Raw genomic sequence first — 19,056 nt, forward strand, 5'->3', positions numbered from 1 at the left:
GTAATTATTTCCTTTCAAGTCTGTCATTGTCCTCTTAGAAATAACACTGCTAGTACCACCAGCATTAATGCTGAACACAGTGTGCTTTTTTTTTTTTAATAATATGGAACAATAAGTGCCTAGTTTTTATGTACTGAAGAACTACACTTACTAAACAAAAACACTTTTCACTTTGAATCTTTACAATTAAATATACTGTTTGGAGAATTGGATGTTGGATTGAGGTGAACAGTATATTGTGTTGGCAGCTCCTCATCTTGACAAGATCCACACAATACGTGTACTGCAAAATAGTGACGTGTACAGTATTTCTGCAAGTACATTGTAGCAAATCAGGACTTCAGAACAGACTAATGACCTCATCCTTCTTCATTTATATTCATGAGAACTGAGAGATGCATAAGAACTTTCTGTGCTGGGTCTGAAAGCATTAAAGAGAGGTACAGCTTTCCAAATGTTGAATCAATATTGGAAAAGGTCATGTAGGTCAGTGTGCTACTAATCAATGAAGAATGGGGTCACCAGCTGGATGACCTGATGAAAACATCCGTCTGAAAAATGATCTCAGTATTCTGCAACTTGCGTGTCAGTAAAGATAAATTTACATGTCCAATAATATTACCAAAAGGGTGTCAAAATATTGCATTGAATGTTCCACTTCATCATTTTGAATTTCTACACGGATCATATAAATATCATGCAACAGATCACTTTTGTAACCCTGGTTTGTTGTTATATTTAATGTCCTAAACGATTTATTAGGGTTGTATTGATTAGTGCTCAACTAATTTCAGTCTTTCAGTGACTGATTCCCTAGACAGCAGGTTATATAATGATAATATATACATCATCAATTTAATGATGGCAAATAAGATAACACACATACAATTTCAGACTCATCATACTTCATACAATATTTACTTGCATTGTTCAAATTAACAATTGATATTCAGAACCAGTTACTAAAAATAGTTTCTGCTGATATAATAGATTTAGGGAAGATTCCTGCCAAGTCTGAGTGTCCTGTACATCCCTGTTTTCAGTCAGGTAGTGCCCTCTACTAAATTCCCCAATAGCAGCAATAGCAAAAACCAATCCTAATTTCAGCCAATCAAATTTATCCCAATATGTCACATGATTTAATCAAAATATGTTACATCAGTGGTTCTTAAACCTCTCCATGAAGTACCCCCAGCACTGCACATTTTGTCGGTGCGTCCAAACGGGATATATTGCCCTCCGAAGGGCACTTCGGAGTGAAAACAATCATGGCCGCCATATTGAAGTCTCGTTCCAAACCGAAGTGCTCAAAACTGGCCACTTCAAAGGGCCCTTCGGAATGAAGGATTTCGAAGGTTACAACGGATGGACACTTCGGGCTCCATGATCCTTTGCGCAGATTCTTTGCATGATGACGGCACCTCCGTGTGGGTACGGGATGATGACGCAGAAGGGCACTTCAAGAAACAGTAGTTTGGTCCTCTACACCAGTGGTTCCCAACCCTGGTCCTGGAGGCACACCAACACTGCACGTTTTGCATGTCTCCTTAATCAAACACACCTGATTCAGGTCATCAGCTATGGGAGTTACCAGATCAGGGCGTTTTTAGACCATGTTTCCTGACTGGCTGACGTAATAGAGACGGTAGGTTTAGGGGTTGGGTTAGGTAAGGGGGATCATTTTGATTGCATGATTGAGAGTTTGAAAACAACTCACAAATTCAGAAACGCACACTTTTGCTCTGCAGAGACCTCAATCTCGCAAGACCTGAATTGGGTGTGTCTGATATAGAGAGACATACAAAACGTGCAGTGCTGGGGGTACTTCATGGAGAGGTTTGAGAATCACTGTGTAACATTAATTGTTTACCTGGGGCAAGTTCAAGCTCAAACCGGTGTGCACCGTTTTGCTACGGTTTCCGGTTTGAACGACATGTTTCAACTCTTGCGTCATCAGAACAGGGTGTTCAACGCACCACCGTTTCCGTTTAAAAAACGTTTTGCACCGTTTTTGTCGGGGCTGAACGCAGCCCTGATTTTAGCTCCGATGTGACACTCCCACAGTGTCCATTGTGCCACTCAGTTGTCACTCAATCAACCTCAGTAAAATAATAGTAGTTAAGATTAAAGACTATGAATTATTTCAGAGTGCTAAATCAGGGGTGTTGTTTTCCAGAGGTGTCCTTGAAACGCTTTTTCTGATGAATGGTTGGAATGATATTATGTGGGCAACAATTATCCAAATGTTCATGAAGAAAGGCTCAGCTGTGAACACTCAGTTATAGGTTGACATTAATGGCAGCTTTACTTACAAAGCCAGGACACAGTCATGGTGATTTTCTCTAACTTGTTTTGTGAGGAGGCGCACACTTCAAAGTGACTTTGTAGAACACAAGAGTAACTTTTGTAGAAGTTTTTATTTTTATCAAAGACGTCATGCACACATTTCTTATCATTGTCTTATTTAATCTCAGTATTTATAAGTTTACCGCTTTAAATAAATCTGTGATCTCAAATCAACAAGCTTGTCGAGGTGGTCGATCAAATAGAAAACTTTTTTACAGACCAAATGATGGATGAGAAAATATGCCATTTTCAGGACCTTTTGGGATTGTTCCTAAAATAATTTTCTGGGACAGAGAGAAAAGTGTTTTAGGAATAAAGAGCAAGTGATTTATGGACTGCTGTTATGCTGAGGTTTTAGTTAGAAGGCTTATTTTGTAAATATTGATATGTCCAGTGCTCTGGGCAAGGCTGATTAGGGAGTAATTAATTTCCGGTTATGATAAGTATTCTGCTACTACAGTATGACATCATTTGAGAGCATACACACCTGAGGGTCATATGGCTGACTTTGCAGTATAAATAATTGCCTACCACCCACAAAGGTATTTATTAAATACCTAAGAGAGGATATCTATAATTTCCACTGTCTTTGCTTCATCAGCATTTCTTCGTTCATTGCTGCTAGCAATGACAGGTCCCAATGGGGTCAGCCAACTGTTGGAATTGAGGTCAAAAGCTTTGACCTGACACCACAATTCTGTCATCTCCTCCATCTAAAACTGGCATAATTGACCCCATTGGGTTTCTTCCCAAAGAGTCATCTCACAAACCTTTGGAGATCTATAGCTTTCTGGAAGTCAGTGAGTGTGATCAAACCATGGTGTATGTATATTTACCATAACATCTATAATAATTAATAAGCACATAGCTTAAGCACAGAATTTTAATCCATATATCCAGTGGGGTCCAGAAATCCAAGACTTGTGTGAAAATGCTTCCACAATATTTTGAAAAGGTCAATTAAATATGAGTATTCATTTCAAAATGTCTCAGTATTTGGTTTGACAGCAGCACTCGAGCTGCATGAACTCTACAAGTTTGTGTCAAAGCTGATGATCATGTTCTCCGGCATGATTTGAGATGATCCAAACACCGAGATGATTCACTGGAAGCAAGGACATCTGTCTGTACAATGAGTCACATGAGCAACGTCACAAATTTACTTATGTAATTAGTGACCTAGAAGTAGTTCAAGTTACATGTTTATTTCCAGGTTTAAATTAGGTTTTGACTCCAAGATTGTTGATGTGGTTTCAGACTGATAAGCACTGAAAATCTGCCATAGTTTTAGACCAATCACACTCATTGGTGCCGTTTACATTCTGTAATCCAAAAAAGGTGGTGATACATATAAGAATTTTAGAAATAAGGAAAGGCCAGGGCAGAAAGTCATTTATTTAACCTGAGCTTGACACATGAAATATCCCCCAGCATGAGCAGGCATGAACCTTTACTCCCGCTTGTCTCTTCCTCTGTACACCTCCATCTCTGCTGAAGAGCCTTGAGCAGTGTACTGTTTAACATTCCATGGGTAAATATTAGGCTTTATTGTAGCACTGTCCTGGAGTGTTGGGAGCTGAGGAGCCCTGGCCTGACTGATCCCCAGAAGACTAGTCCAAACATGAGAGTTGCAGAGGGCTGAAAAAAACACTGAGAAAGAAACTAGAGGAAGAAAAAGAGTCTGTTATAAAGCTGGAAGTGTTGTGATATTTTGTTAGGCACAATGTGAACTTTCTTCATGATAATGAACAAAATATGTGTGTTTGTCTCGTTTTGGCATTTGATGAATGCCGGAGGTCTGAGAACACTCTAAAAATGTTAACAGCTAAGCTGAGTATCATCTTACGAGTAATATGGTCGAACATAGTCTGCAGTTGCCAATTTCAGTCCAAAATTAAGTCCTGCATTTAGAAATGTTTGGAAACTTGTGAATTGGGCCATCACAGAATTACATGGGAGCACTGATACTGTTTCTAGGCATTTGCACTTCCACTGTAATCACCAGCTGCTGATTGTGGTGATGGGATAAAGGCAGTGTAATGCCAGTGATACTGGACTTGGTTGGAGGTTTTTTTTTACTTAGACAGGGTCGACAAATGAACTGAAGGAATTAATAAAATACTTTTCCAGCCCTCTTGTTATTATTCCCTGAAGCATAGATCGTACTCCATGCTCCAATATAAGAATTGGAATGCTGCAGCTACTAAAGAAGTTACAAAAGTTGTCACTGGGGCGGTACCCCATTAAAAGGTACACCTTTGTACTTTATTTACCCCTAAAGGGTGCATATCAGTACCTAAATGGTACATATAGTACCTTTCACCCCAGTGTCAGCCTTTAACTTAGCAGTTCATTTACAATCTGAATTGTTGATCATCCATTCAGTGGTCACAAAATCACAAAAGTGTCAGTGGGATTTTCACATATTCACTTACTGTCAGACAAGGTGTCAAACTCAGGCCTGTAAATTGAGAGACAGAGAGAGTCCAAAGAAATGTGTTTACAGTTTTGAGCACACATAGCTATAATAGCTATTTCTTTTCATCCTCTTACTAAATATCAAGCAGATTGTTTAAATGTCAGCTGCTTAGATTCGGCCGAGCTGGAGTGGCGCACAGGGGCTGTGGGTGTGAAACATTACCCTTTCAGATGCACAGAATGACTGTGCTAATTAACAGAGGTGCACTCGAACAAATACCAGATTAATGTCAATGGCCATGTCCAGGAGACTCAGGCATGGGCAGATCCTTCAAGCCTGCAGTCGTTCCATTTATAACTGCGCCCACAGGGAGGGAGTCGGGAGCGCTCCGTGTGATTTAATGGTGGAAAGGGAGACAGATGTCAGAGCCAGCAGCAGCAAATGCCCCTATACTCACCTTCAGAAAACAAATGGGATGCTTCCATGTCTAGCATGGGAGAGATTAGACACACGGTCATCAGTCCTGATCCAAACTGATTAAACACACTGAAACACATAGCTTAACATGTCACTGACATTGTTCACTTTTTTATGATAAATAACCAGTGCTACAGTACCATAACATATTACGTAGCAACTGATTCTCTGGTCAAAGAATATAAGGGGGAAGTGGGCTAGTTGTCACACTTTTTAGGCCACTAACATAGGGCAGGTTTGTTTGTTTATTTATTATTTAATATTATTTTTTTCCATTTCTGAATAGGCACATACCTTGAGGTCTTGGCTAAAAGCTATTGAACATTTCCACTGATATTGCCCTTATATAGTTTATTGAACACAACATTAACATACAGGGTTTGTTGTTACACTTTATGGTTACCCAGTTACCATGGTTGTCTCAGTGGGAACCTGCCAAACACAATACAATTAATGAAAAAGCAGAACATGAAAAGGAGATATCAATTTTTAAATAATAAATTGCATAAAATGACAATTTAATATATGGCTTGCCCCTCAAAAATGTGGCAACCTGCCTTGACATTAAATAAAATTTGCTTTTTTGACATTAAATTAAATTAACATTTGTAAATATACTTGTGCTGAAAAGTTAAAAGAAAAGTTCAAATTTTTCTGTTAAAATCGGTCGACCTACTGTATATCTAGTTGTGTTTTTAACATTAAAAACCTTAATGTTTAAAAACCTTATAGTTTAGATATAACCCCTATTTTTCATTTAAATATATCTGAAATGAAATAAAATATTAATATTAATTGAAAATTTAAACAAAAATTAGAAAAGTTGAACTACATTTACTAAAACTAAAACCGAAATAAAAGTTTATTAAAACATTAATGAATACTATAATAGAATATAAATATTACTAAAATAAACAACAGGATTATTTCATTTATTCTCCATTATTTCATATATTCATTTTTAATTTACAGTCATTTTATTATCTTGAGCTGAACTCTGATAAACTGAATATGGTGGTTAGAGGGTCACTTCAAAAGCAGAAATCAAGACTTGAAGCCCCAGTGCATGACCTAAAGGTTCTGAAAGTGGTTCTTCAATAAAATTATATGTCATTTGCATAAATAATAGCTTTGGTTCCTTATGCCACCGTGATTGAAAACACACCCACACACGCTCCCATGTTCCCGCAGGAGTAGCAGCAGGGTAAACACACAGTGAGGAGTGACTGATGTCTGGACTGCGCTCTCAGAGAAGGAGGAAAACAGTAAGGACTTACATGGTGAGTCATGGCTAATCCCTGTAACCGCAGAAACAGAGGCAGAGATTGTGGTGCCTGTGTGATGTGAAGGTTGTTCTCAGACAGCCTGCTATTCTAAGGCTGTCTGCATTCATCTGAGATGGTGCAAAGTTTATTTTTCTCTCTTTCGTCTAAAAACGTACAAAGCAAAGTGAAGTAATTACAACCTTTCTCAGTCTTCTCTGTGCCGTTTCCTGTTGGTGTGATGTTTCTCTGTTCTCACTGTTCTATGTGATGTTCACTGCTATATAGCTGCGGTCTGGCCTGCTGCCTCGCCGTCTCTGGAGAGTAATCAATCTCACTAAAGGAAGAAATTCATGTGAAACTCAAGCTCAGTTAGTGCTTTTATTAAATGTATCATCTAAACCAACTTCAGTATACAGATATACTTATTCTACATGTCCTGGATACTATATGTAGGGCATATATACCGTAATACAGCTACAAACAAGTACCTCTGTTGCCAAACTCATTAAAGGAATCATTAGCCAAAAATTCAAATTCCATAATGATTTACTCACTCTCATGTTGTTTCAGACCTGTATTCATTTTTTCTTCCATAGAACTGAAAGATGAAAGTGAATGGCGAGCAGGGCCTGTCAAGTTCAAAAAAGGACAAAAAAAAAGGGTTTACGTATCACAAAAAATGGTCCATATGTACATTATTTTTAGGAGCTTTTTTAGGAGCTTTTATCTGAAGCAGTTTATAAATTAAGAACATCACAAGACGTTCACAAGAATATCGCAATTCAGAAAATGAGATTAGAAAAACTAGAGAACTAGCGAACAATTGTACACTACATTACAAGTCTTCTGAACAATAGCTTTATGTTTGGAACAGACTACAGTTCGTTATTCCCAGATAATCTTCCCTGCTGCTGTTGCTCACAAATCTCATTTGTGTAATTTGAATATGCGCATATTTACATTTGGTACATTCAGATCGGTTACGAGACACACAAGAACCAGTATCATGTGGCATGTCTTGATGCGCCATGTTAGAATAAATAATGTATGCAAAATGAAACTATTAAACTTAAATTTCAGTCTTTTTCACACACAAAGCTATTACATGACTTCAGTAGACTAAGAACATAGTGCATGAGTCATATGGAGTGCTTTTACAGTGTTTTTGGTCACCATTCACTATCATGGAGAAGAGTAACATGAACATTGTGCCTAACATCTCCTGAGTAAATTACAACAGAATTTTGAACTATTCCTTTAAATAACATAGTGTGGATCAGGGGAACATGAAGCATCTCTGAGAACAGTGTAGTCTTGTACCTGTTTACAATCACAGCTCCTCATCTCTCTCTTCATCCCTTCTGTCTGCACATTATGTTACACCCAGTCAGGTGTTTTTTGAGGCCAAAAATAAGTTTGTACAAATGGCTCAGGGACTCTAATGAGCTACACAGGTCCTGTGCAGAGTTCACAAGGCTGGGACCTTTGCGATCTGCTTACCTCCCCAGAGTGAAGATGCTCTCCATAATCGATTACACTGAACAGGCGTCACTTTTTTATTATCTACTGGAGAGGGCTGATCTTTCGCAGTAGCCTCTAATCTAATTGGAGACGGCACCAATTCCCAGCAGCACAAGGCAGGCAGACAGACGCACATCACTGCTGAAATCAGTGGTGCTGTGTTATAAATCAGCTTCAGTTCCCACACACACAGTCTCTGCACCAGCTGTGTATCAGGCAAAGACCCAATGTATTTCAGCCCAGTGAAGTTAAAGTATATGCCACCTCAAAACATGATGAGAGAAACTGCATTTTGCCAAATGATAGTGTATCAGGGCCCTTAACGTACACTATCTACTCTAGGGGCTACTGAACAGACATTTAGAAGTTTATTTTAAAGTATTGAAAATCAAAATGTGTAAGTAAAGCTCTGTAAAACTTTACTTGTAAGTTGCAACACACACTTGCAGTCTACAAGCACACTTGGGCCAAATACAGGAAATTTGTCATGTAAGTATACAAGTGAACAAATGCAAAGACTGAAACTGTGTGTGTTGGGACAGGCCCTAAAATTCCAGGGGAAAAAGGGGTTAGCGGAAAAGAATCGCTAGTGATATATATATATTTTTTAAATTATTATTATTAATAATATTTTATATTTATTCCGCGAGGTGACATGGTCGGTTCACTTAGTTTTGTCGTGGCCACGACATAATAACTCGTGGGAATGTGATAATATGCCGTGGCAACGCGATATTAATTCATGGGAACATCATATTAACTCGTGGGAACGTGACATTATGTCGTGGCCAAGAGATCATTTTGTTGAGGGAACGACATCCATTTCTCGTGGCCACGACTTCTTATGTTGAGGGAACGACATATTTTTCTCGTGGCCACGAGTTTAATGCGTAAACAAACCTGCGTGACCATAGCAACCCTGGATTATCAGAGATGGATTCATTAATATTTTATTTTGAATTAAGAAATTATTACATTATTACATTTTTATATTAACCATAGGCCTTGGCTACCAGGCTGTATTACGTGTGATAGTCAGCATTCAAATGAAGTTTATCATGAATAAATGTTACATAAAGTGCATAATATAAAATAGGCCTACAAGAAAAATTTTTTATCCATCCTACAGCCTAATGTCCCAGTAATGTTAATAGAACTTTTGTTTAAAGTTATCTGGTCTTTGATAATATTCTCAAAACGTTAGCGCAAAAACATTATAATTCATGGAATGTTTTTCTTCTAAAACGTTTTAGTTGGACATTTTTCTTTTTTCTTGTTTTTTTTTTATGTTACTACCTGTTTCAGAACATTCAGAAAACTTTCAAAAGTAACATTCCCACAATGTTTGCAAAATGATCAAATGAAATGTATCCTATAGCTATATAACCAGGAAAGTAAAAAAAGCACATTTTTGAAACATTTAAAAAACGCACATTTTGAATGTTCAGAGAACATTTAGAAATAACTTTTCAATAATTTAATGGGAACGTTCGAATAACGTTCTTAGAACATGTTTTTGTTAGCTAGCCAGCTACTCCCCAAAAATGTGCACGTTAAATATTGATTTGAGTTGAAATTATTTTATAATCTTACATTATTTTGCAGATTCTGTTGGGAAAAATAGTCCACTACAAAGTCCAAAACAAACTAGCAACGAGACAAAGTTTGCAACAATATACTGAAGTCATCTGAGGTAACTGTCACTGATGTACAACGTTGCCATGGATTACAGGGATAGTGCAATGGACCAATCATAAACGAGCATTCCAGAACGTCATGGCATTTTAAACATAGTAATGTTTTAGTAATCTTTGTTAGCGTTGTCTGGATTTGTCTAAATATAGCTCTGCCTTCAGAGACTTCAGCTTCACTGATTGATGGTGTTGGTTTTAAAAATGGCTGTGAAGCCTAACTGGGGGTAAAGCTTTTCCAAGCATTAAGTGCAGTAATGAAAAAAGTTTTGAGTGATGTAGTCATTTTACTCATGCTCTTATAGCTGCAGTAACAGTCTGTTGATTGCTGCTTAAGAGGCTGTGAGCCAAAACCCATCTCAGCAATGAAATCTAACTCTCAGTTACAGATTGACTGGCACTCACACAGTGGGATTGATGACCAGTGTTAATTACTTAGAAATTAATAATTCAGTCCAGTAATGGGTGGATGAAAATGAAAAGCCCACAGTCAATAAGAAAGCTCCATCTGAGAAGATAAAAAAATTCCCAAGGGGCGAGAAGAAATCAAGAGCACTTACAGCGGAACTGAAGCGTGATCTGGGCTGTTCTCCAATATGCTGATTCAGCCCCTCCCACAGTCCCCAATCCAGGGCCCATCTGTGGAGAATATATATAGATGATAATGCTTTCTTTATGATAGAGAAGTATTGCATATTTCATCGCATTCTAGTGTCATCTCTTTTCTCTAATAGTGAAAGAGGAAACCATTGAATGCTAAACTGATTCAAGAGGGGGAAACTATCTAACAGTTACATTATTGATCTACTCATTGAAGCAGCAGCACCATCTAGTGGAGATTTGATTTTGAAACTTTTTGATGCCAAGGACTCTCGAACACACACACACACACACACACACATATATATATAATTATTGTTATTATTATTATTATTATTATTAAGTTAACAGCGTATCTGAGATTAACATATTACACCAGTCTTTATAAAGCAGAAAAAAATAGTATATGAGTGTAAAAATACTTATGAAACAACATGTAATTAATATCCAAAGTGTACATATTAAATTTGACAGGCCAAAAATACATTTTGTACATATTGTAAATATATTAATGTATATGTAAATACATTTATATTGTGTGGGGAAAATATTACATTTAATATTATAAATACTACAAGTTGAAATACATGTTTCCAAAATTAAATATATTAAAGTTTACTTGGGTAAATAAAAAAAATGTATGTATGTATATATATATATATATAGTGTACATACTAAATTTGACAGTCCAAAAGTACATTTTGTAAAATATTATCTCCATCTCTTTTCAAACCACTTGTAGCTCCTTGTAGACAAATATGAATGTGAAATGTTCAGTAAAAACATTGTTATTTTGTTCTACTTTTATTTCTCTCACTCAAACAGAATATCCTGTGCCAGTCGTTTGTGTGGAAGTGTGGTAGACAGGTGTACTTTGGAGCGTTGGCTCAGGTTATTTGTCAGCTCACTGTGGAATAATAAGGGACTGAATTTGGATTGACATATGGCTTCATTCATTCTCCTTCTATTCCAATATATTCTGCTACAGGCCTTTGCAGGTAAGACCTACAAAACCATTTACCTCTCATAAATCAGACTTCTTAGAGCTGACAGAGAACATAGCAGGCACACTTGGCATTTGCCTTCTGACTCTCTGAGGGTTAATAATCATATTCACATCTATGCTTTCAGTAGTTCCCCTCCAGTAATAATTATAAACTCTCAAACTCTGTAATAGCCACAGGATCAGTGTTACTAGATGGGGAGAAAGCTGACAGCATTTTGCGGAGACACAGGCGAGCAAACACAGGACTGTTTGAGAAGTTTCTGAATGGGAATGTGGAGAGGGAGTGTATGGAGGAGAAGTGTGCCCTGGAGGAGGCCAGAGAAGCCTTTGAAAATGATGAAAAGGCAGTGAGTAGACAAGTTGTGGTTCGTCAGTTGTCATGCGCTGTGTAATATAGCAAATGAGTGTTTGGTCTGTTTTTCAGATGGAGTTTTGGGCAGGTTATGTTGGTAAGTGTGTTTAATCATTTACCGTCGTATTTACCAAGGGCAAACAGGAGAAGATCTCAACAGTTCACCCTAAAGATGAAAATTTGCTTAAAATGTACTCACCCCGCAGATCATCCAAGATGTAGATGAGTTTGTGTCTTCATTGGAACAGATTTTGAGAAATCTGAATCCTCTGCAGTGAATGGGTGCCGTCAGAATGAGAGTCCAAACAGCTGATAAAAACATCACAACAAACCACAAGTAATCCAAATTACTCCAGTCCATCCTGTAAAGCAAAAAGATGCGTGTTTGTAATAAACATATAAATCACTTATGTAAAACAACATGTAATTAATATCCAAAGTGTACATATTAAATTTGACAGGCCAAAAATACATTTTGTACATATTGTAAATATATTAATGTATATGTAAATACATTTATATTGTGTGGGGAAAATATTACATTTAATATTATAAATACTACAAGTTGAAATACATGTTTCCAAAATTAAATATATTAAAGTTTACTTGGGTAAATAAAAAAAATGTATGTATGTATATATATATATATATAGTGTACATACTAAATTTGACAGTCCAAAAGTACATTTTGTAAAATATTATCTCCATCTCTTTTCAAACCACTTGTAGCTCCTTGTAGACAAATATGAATGTGAAATGTTCAGTAAAAACATTGTTATTTTGTTCTACTTTTATTTCTCTCACTCAAACAGAATATCCTGTGCCAGTCGTTTGTGTGGAAGTGTGGTAGACAGGTGTACTTTGGAGCGTTGGCTCAGGTTATTTGTCAGCTCACTGTGGAATAATAAGGGACTGAATTTGGATTGACATATGGCTTCATTCATTCTCCTTCTATTCCAATATATTCTGCTACAGGCCTTTGCAGGTAAGACCTACAAAACCATTTACCTCTCATAAATCAGACTTCTTAGAGCTGACAGAGAACATAGCAGGCACACTTGGCATTTGCCTTCTGACTCTCTGAGGGTTAATAATCATATTCACATCTATGCTTTCAGTAGTTCCCCTCCAGTAATAATTATAAACTCTCAAACTCTGTAATAGCCACAGGATCAGTGTTACTAGATGGGGAGAAAGCTGACAGCATTTTGCGGAGACACAGGCGAGCAAACACAGGACTGTTTGAGAAGTTTCTGAATGGGAATGTGGAGAGGGAGTGTATGGAGGAGAAGTGTGCCCTGGAGGAGGCCAGAGAAGCCTTTGAAAATGATGAAAAGGCAGTGAGTAGACAAGTTGTGGTTCGTCAGTTGTCATGCGCTGTGTAATATAGCAAATGAGTGTTTGGTCTGTTTTTCAGATGGAGTTTTGGGCAGGTTATGTTGGTAAGTGTGTTTAATCATTTACCGTCGTATTTACCAAGGGCAAACAGGAGAAGATCTCAACAGTTCACCCTAAAGATGAAAATTTGCTTAAAATGTACTCACCCCGCAGATCATCCAAGATGTAGATGAGTTTGTGTCTTCATTGGAACAGATTTTGAGAAATCTGAATCCTCTGCAGTGAATGGGTGCCGTCAGAATGAGAGTCCAAACAGCTGATAAAAACATCACAACAAACCACAAGTAATCCAAATTACTCCAGTCCATCCTGTAAAGCAAAAAGATGCGTGTTTGTAATAAACATATAAATCATTAAAACGTTCTTAACTTCAAACTGTTGCCTCCGGCTAAAATAAAAGTGCTCTATCCATAATATTGCTTTCTCTCCTGATTCTCTCTGTCTTGTCTGAATCAGGAGAGAAACATGCACAGATCAAGCACCGTTTACAAGTGAAAACAGTTCTAAACAAATATGTCAGTGGATTTTGATGTGAGAGAAAAACAGGGGATGAATGTTTTCACTGGAAGAAGTGTTATTATGGATAGATGACTTTTGGCCAGAAGCAACAGTTTAAAGTTAAAAAACGTCCATATGATGTCATATGTTTAGATTGTAATTGGACCAATAAATTAAATAGCCTAATATTTGAACTGGACATCATTGTATTCTTAAACTCAGAATTCAGGAAATAAAATCCATGTAGGTAACGTTTAATTAGACAAATTATTTAAATTATTTAAACTGGATTTGAATCTCCATCTGTTCCTTCTTCCAGAATTTTAATAAAGCACTTTATTTCTATACATTGTTTTTTCTTACCAGTTGTTAATAAATGATCCTGTCTGTTAGATGGGGACCAGTGTAAATCATCACCCTGTCAAAACCGAGGCACTTGTGAGGACCAGATGGGCACATACACCTGTAACTGTCTACCAGGCATGTCTGTGAAATAGGTTAGACAAGAAATCTTTCTTCCTTCAAACACACAGTGCACCATGTTGAGCTAATAATTATAATGAAAATCTAATAAATTCCTGAAGATAATCAAAAAGATGCTTTGTGCTGTTTCTCAGTGACTGCCAAAATGTGTGATGTTGATAATGGAGGCTGTGAGCATTTCTGTGTTGTGATGGAGTCTCATGGGACAGGGTGTCAGTGTGCATCCGGTTACAGACTTAAAGAAGATGAATTCACGTGTGAACCTATAGGTGATTTAATTACTTCTTAAATTCCTAATGTCCTGATTGTTCCAAAAATATCTAAAAGAGCTACTTTCTTTCTTAAAGAACAAGCAACAGTTGTTTTAGAGAAAGACACTGCAAGCAAAACATAAAACAAAAACAATGTGTTTTTTATGTGTTATTAGTTAAGTTTCCATGTGGCAAAGTCAGTAAAACAGCTGTGAGAACTTTTGCCAGCGGTCCCACCTCTGGCACATCTGCACAGTCTTCCTATAAGAAAATCAAATCCACATCCAGCACTTCCAAACCGGACAATTGGACAACCTCTACAGATTCTAAACAAAAAGGCAGCAAAATCCCGCCATCTCATGTTAAACTCCCCGAATGGGTCTTTGATGAGTATTTGATGTCTCCTGAACCAACAGTAAATGCCCCAAAAAGTCATATTGTTGGTGGCAATCCAGCTTTACCTGGAGAAATCCCTTGGCAGGTAAAGATTATAAATATTATGTGCTATAGCAGTCAAAACGCCTTTGATCAAATCATCTATGAGTAAATTATTGAGTTAGGGTAGTGTGACCAGATTTGTCATGGTTCAATACGGGACGGGGGGGAGACGATATGAGAAATTGTATATATGAATTTAGATATCATGAAATACAGGTGCATCTCAATAAATTAGAATGTCGTGGAAAAGTTCATTTATTTCAGTAATTCAACTCAAATTGTGAAACTCGTGTATTAAATAAATTCAATGCACACAGACTGAAGTAGTTTAAGTCTTTGGTTCTTTTAATTGTGATGATTTTGGCTCACATTTAACAAAAACCCACCAATTCACTATCTCAACAAATTAGAATATGGTGACATGCCAATCAGCTAATCAACTCAAAACACCTGCAAAGGTTTCCTGAGCCTTCAAAATGGTCTCTCAGTTTGGTTCACTAGGCTACACAATCATGGGGAAGACTGCTGATCTGACAGTTGTCCAGAAGACAATCATTGACACCCTTCACAAGGAGGGTAAGCCACAAACATTCATTGCCAAAGAAGCTGGCTGTTCACAGAGTGCTCTATCCAAGCATGTTAACAGAAAGTTGAGTGGAAGGAAAAAGTGTGGAAGAAAAAGATGCACAACCAACCGAGAGAACCGCAGCCTTATGAGGATTGTCAAGCAAAATCGATTCAAGAATTTGAGTGAAATTCACAAGGAATGGACTGAGGGAGGGGGGAATATATATATATATATATATATATATATATAGCCACACGTACATCGTTATTGTTATATAAAAATAAAGCAAATTACAAACCATAAGAAAAATACAATAGATACACATTAAATATTAAATAAACTTGTTTTTCTAATACAGTACGTTTAACATGCATACTTTATTTAACATCTTTTGCTGTTTGATTAACATTAAAGGGGTCATATGATGCGATTTCAATTTTTCCTTTCTCTTTGGAGTGTTACAAGCTCTTGGAGACACAGGTATTTAATTAGGCTGCTGTCCCTTTAAGACCGAATGACTATAATATACTGACACATATCCGATTTTCACCCACCTGTTTATGTTCCCTTAAGCCATAACCGACTGTATTTACGTGAGATACTCCACACGATTGACATTTTGACAGCTGTGTGCGTATTTAACAATTAAGGCGCAGGCAGAACTGGGATCGCGCGGTTCCGCCTTCACTATTACGCCAAGTTAATCGATAACGAATTGTGATTGGATGGTAATTTGGTTCTACGACAAGCTTACTTACCATTGATTAGGCTGTTCTCGCGTGATAGAACACTTCTACTACTCGCTGTGATCACCCAGGGCCAGTCATAAAGAAATGTTGAAATACGGGACAAAACATGATTTTTTCAAAATTAGTCGGGAGACTAAAAAAGAGCTGAAATACGGGACTGTTCCGGGAAAAACGGGACGTCTGGTCACCCTAAGTTAGGGGCACATCTACTGGCCTACTGTACAACCCAATCTGTTTGTGCACCCAAAATCATGTCGTTTTAGTTGACTGCTGCTCTCTAGTAAGCCTGTCGCAATAATCAATATATCGACTTGTCGCGCAATATATGTACATGACCACAATAATTTTTGGTGACGCAATATATCGTACATTATATTTACTTAAAAAATTATGTCACCATGTTTTGTACATTCCACTTGCGCTTGTGTCTTTTGCAGCTTCTGGTAGGCTACATAACGTGGTGTAGGCTAGTCATGAGGTGCTAGTTCACATTTAAAAAATGCTTCTACAAACAGTTTCATCTGCAGATATGGTCTTGTTTAGGGATCGGTGCCTTTGTGCATACGGACATCTGACTGCTAAGTAGAGATTGTGTTTCTCAGCAATAGTGTGTGCACACTTAATTTACAGAGAAAAGAAGGTCCGGGAAAAATCTGTAGATGGAAAAATCTAAAATTTTCAAGTTCTTTGTGCATTTTTCTTTTTTTCTACTTTGCACTTTTTGTTTATTTACTATTTATTCAGGTTTTTTAAGGTATCTAATATTCTGATGCTTCATTTCCATGATTTAAATATTCTTAAAAATTAAAGTTTGTTGTCATTTGGAAGTGTGTAGGCTTTCTTACATTATTATGCTGTTACATTATGATTATATATTCAGTGGCATAAAATGGTCTTTAAAATGACAATAATATCGCTTATCGCAATTATTTCTGGGGCAATATATCGCACAACAAAAAGACAGGCCTACTCTCTAGGTGGCGCTGGTGGCGCGCTCAACACAGCAGGTGTTCTGTGGAGGCTCCATTCTCAACCAGGTATGGGTCATTACTGCAGCCCACTGTCTGGTAGGAAGCCAGAATGGATCCTTCTACATCAGAGTTGGTAAGACCAGAACAACAGCCAAGGAAATACTGATTAAATTAAAATGATGTATGGCGCCAATATTTAAATATATAAAATAATTAAAAATGAAAAATAAAAATACATATATTTAAAATATATTTAATAGTAAAATATGAAAACAAATAGTGAATATGTATTAAATGTAGTCACAGCATACAGCATACACAGCATTATTACTTTCTTCATCAATATTTTTTGTATTTCAGTAAAAATATCTAAACATCCTCAAGCAAGTTAGGGGATTACAAAGGCTTGTTTTTAGAAAGTTTATTTTACTTTTTTAGTACAATTTGTCAGATTTATAAGAAATAATATTAAGATATATATTATAAATATGATAAATTGTATTTGTAACACTCTTGAAATCGCATCATATGACCCCTTTAAGAATCTGTAGATATTTTTTTCTTTAAATTTTTACAGATCCAAACCAGTTATTAATAATATTATTAAACTAAACAACTACTGTATGTTTCACAGGGGAGCATGACGTCTCCAAGACTGAAGGCACAGAACAGAATCTGAACGTCACCCGTTTCATCTCACATCCCCGTTATGAATCCAAAGTAATGCCGAGTTCACACTGCACGATTTTCAAACTCGTCGGATCGCCGTTGTTTTCACACTGCGTGACTATCTGAGGTAGCAGTCAGTCGCTGCTGTGTTCACACTGCTACAATCATGGCATTGCCTTGTTGAGGCTGCACAGCCCCATCTGTTTTACCCCAAATGTACGTCCCATCTGCTTGGGACCCATGCTCTTCTCCAACTCACTGCTGCAGTCTGGATCTCTGGCTACTGTCAGTGGTTGGGGCCGTCTGCGCTTCCAAGGCCGAAGTGCAGTGACTTTACAGAAGGTTGAGTTGCCTTATGTCGACAGAACAGTGTGTAAGGAAAGCAGCAGTGACCTGATCACATACTTCATGTTCTGTGCTGCATACTCAGATTCTCCTAAAGACGCGTGTCAGGGGGACAGCGGAGACCTCATGCCATGCGCTACCACAACACCTGGTTCCTCACAGGCATTGTCAGTTGGGGAGAAGAATGTGCCAAGAAAGGGAAGTACGGTGTGTACACCCAGGTTGGTAACTATTATCGTTGGATACAGCACGTCATCGGAGTTACAAAGGGAGTATTGCTTAAAAATGTGGACCTGTGACCTTAAATTCTCATTTTAAAATGTCATCTGCACACATGGCGTATTCAAACCTGGAGAGAGAAGATGATCTTGTTTAATTAAATAAAGTGACAAATAGTTAGATTGTTCGTAATCCACTGATCCCATTGTAACAGACTGTAGTCATGCTCCGCCCCTTAAGACCTGGCTGGCCAATGAGATTCCATCAATAAACCCTGTGCAGCATTTCGTCATCTATACATGACTTAGTACTTTCACTGTCCCATAAGGACATTTAATAATCCATAGACACCTGCTGTTTTCTCCTGTGGTTTAATGAAAGCAAGTATGTTATTAAGCAAGATACTGTCTTGCTACATGGTTAGAACCTGCTAAGGTTTCTTGACTGAGAACTCAATCTCTCATTCAGACAGAAAGAAAAAAAAATGTAGCCCTTAAGCTTTGAACTGCCACTGCCTTCAGAGGGAAACTGGAGGAACGTGAGGGGATGACTGAAAATATCTGACACTAGAAACCTACTTAAGATTTCAACAGCGTTCTTTAAAAGACTTGTGAGTCGTGACCTAGTTCTGAAAATCACTGGGTCTTACCCATAAACACTGGAGGCATCAGATCACTCACATCTTGCCCGTGAAAGATCCTTTCATCATTTGAGGCCAGTCTCTGGGAGATAACAACAGAACTGGGCCCGTATTCACAAAACATTTTATCTTACCACTAAGAGTTTTCTC

At 37.5% G+C, this 19,056-nt stretch overlaps 1 protein-coding gene across 1 annotated transcript; it reads left to right on the top strand.

Moving 5' to 3' along the window:
• Positions 1-6,447: 6,447 nt before the first annotated feature.
• On the top strand, positions 6,448-18,346 carry LOC107665423 (coagulation factor IX-like). The gene is made up of 11 exons (XM_016456295.1): positions 6,448-6,522; positions 11,145-11,317; positions 11,497-11,672; positions 11,750-11,774; positions 13,967-14,053; positions 14,191-14,325; positions 14,484-14,788; positions 17,040-17,166; positions 17,668-17,753; positions 17,970-18,117; positions 18,210-18,346. The coding sequence occupies exons 2-11, from the start codon at positions 11,263-11,265 to the stop codon at positions 18,344-18,346; spliced, it is 1,281 nt and encodes a 426-aa protein (XP_016311781.1). The 5' UTR covers positions 6,448-6,522; positions 11,145-11,262.
• Positions 18,347-19,056: the final 710 nt, after the last annotated feature.

Source organism: Sinocyclocheilus anshuiensis, unplaced genomic scaffold (genome assembly GCF_001515605.1).
Source record: "Sinocyclocheilus anshuiensis isolate Anshui unplaced genomic scaffold, SAMN03320099.WGS_v1.1 scaffold771, whole genome shotgun sequence".
Taxonomy (NCBI): domain Eukaryota; kingdom Metazoa; phylum Chordata; class Actinopteri; order Cypriniformes; family Cyprinidae; genus Sinocyclocheilus; species Sinocyclocheilus anshuiensis.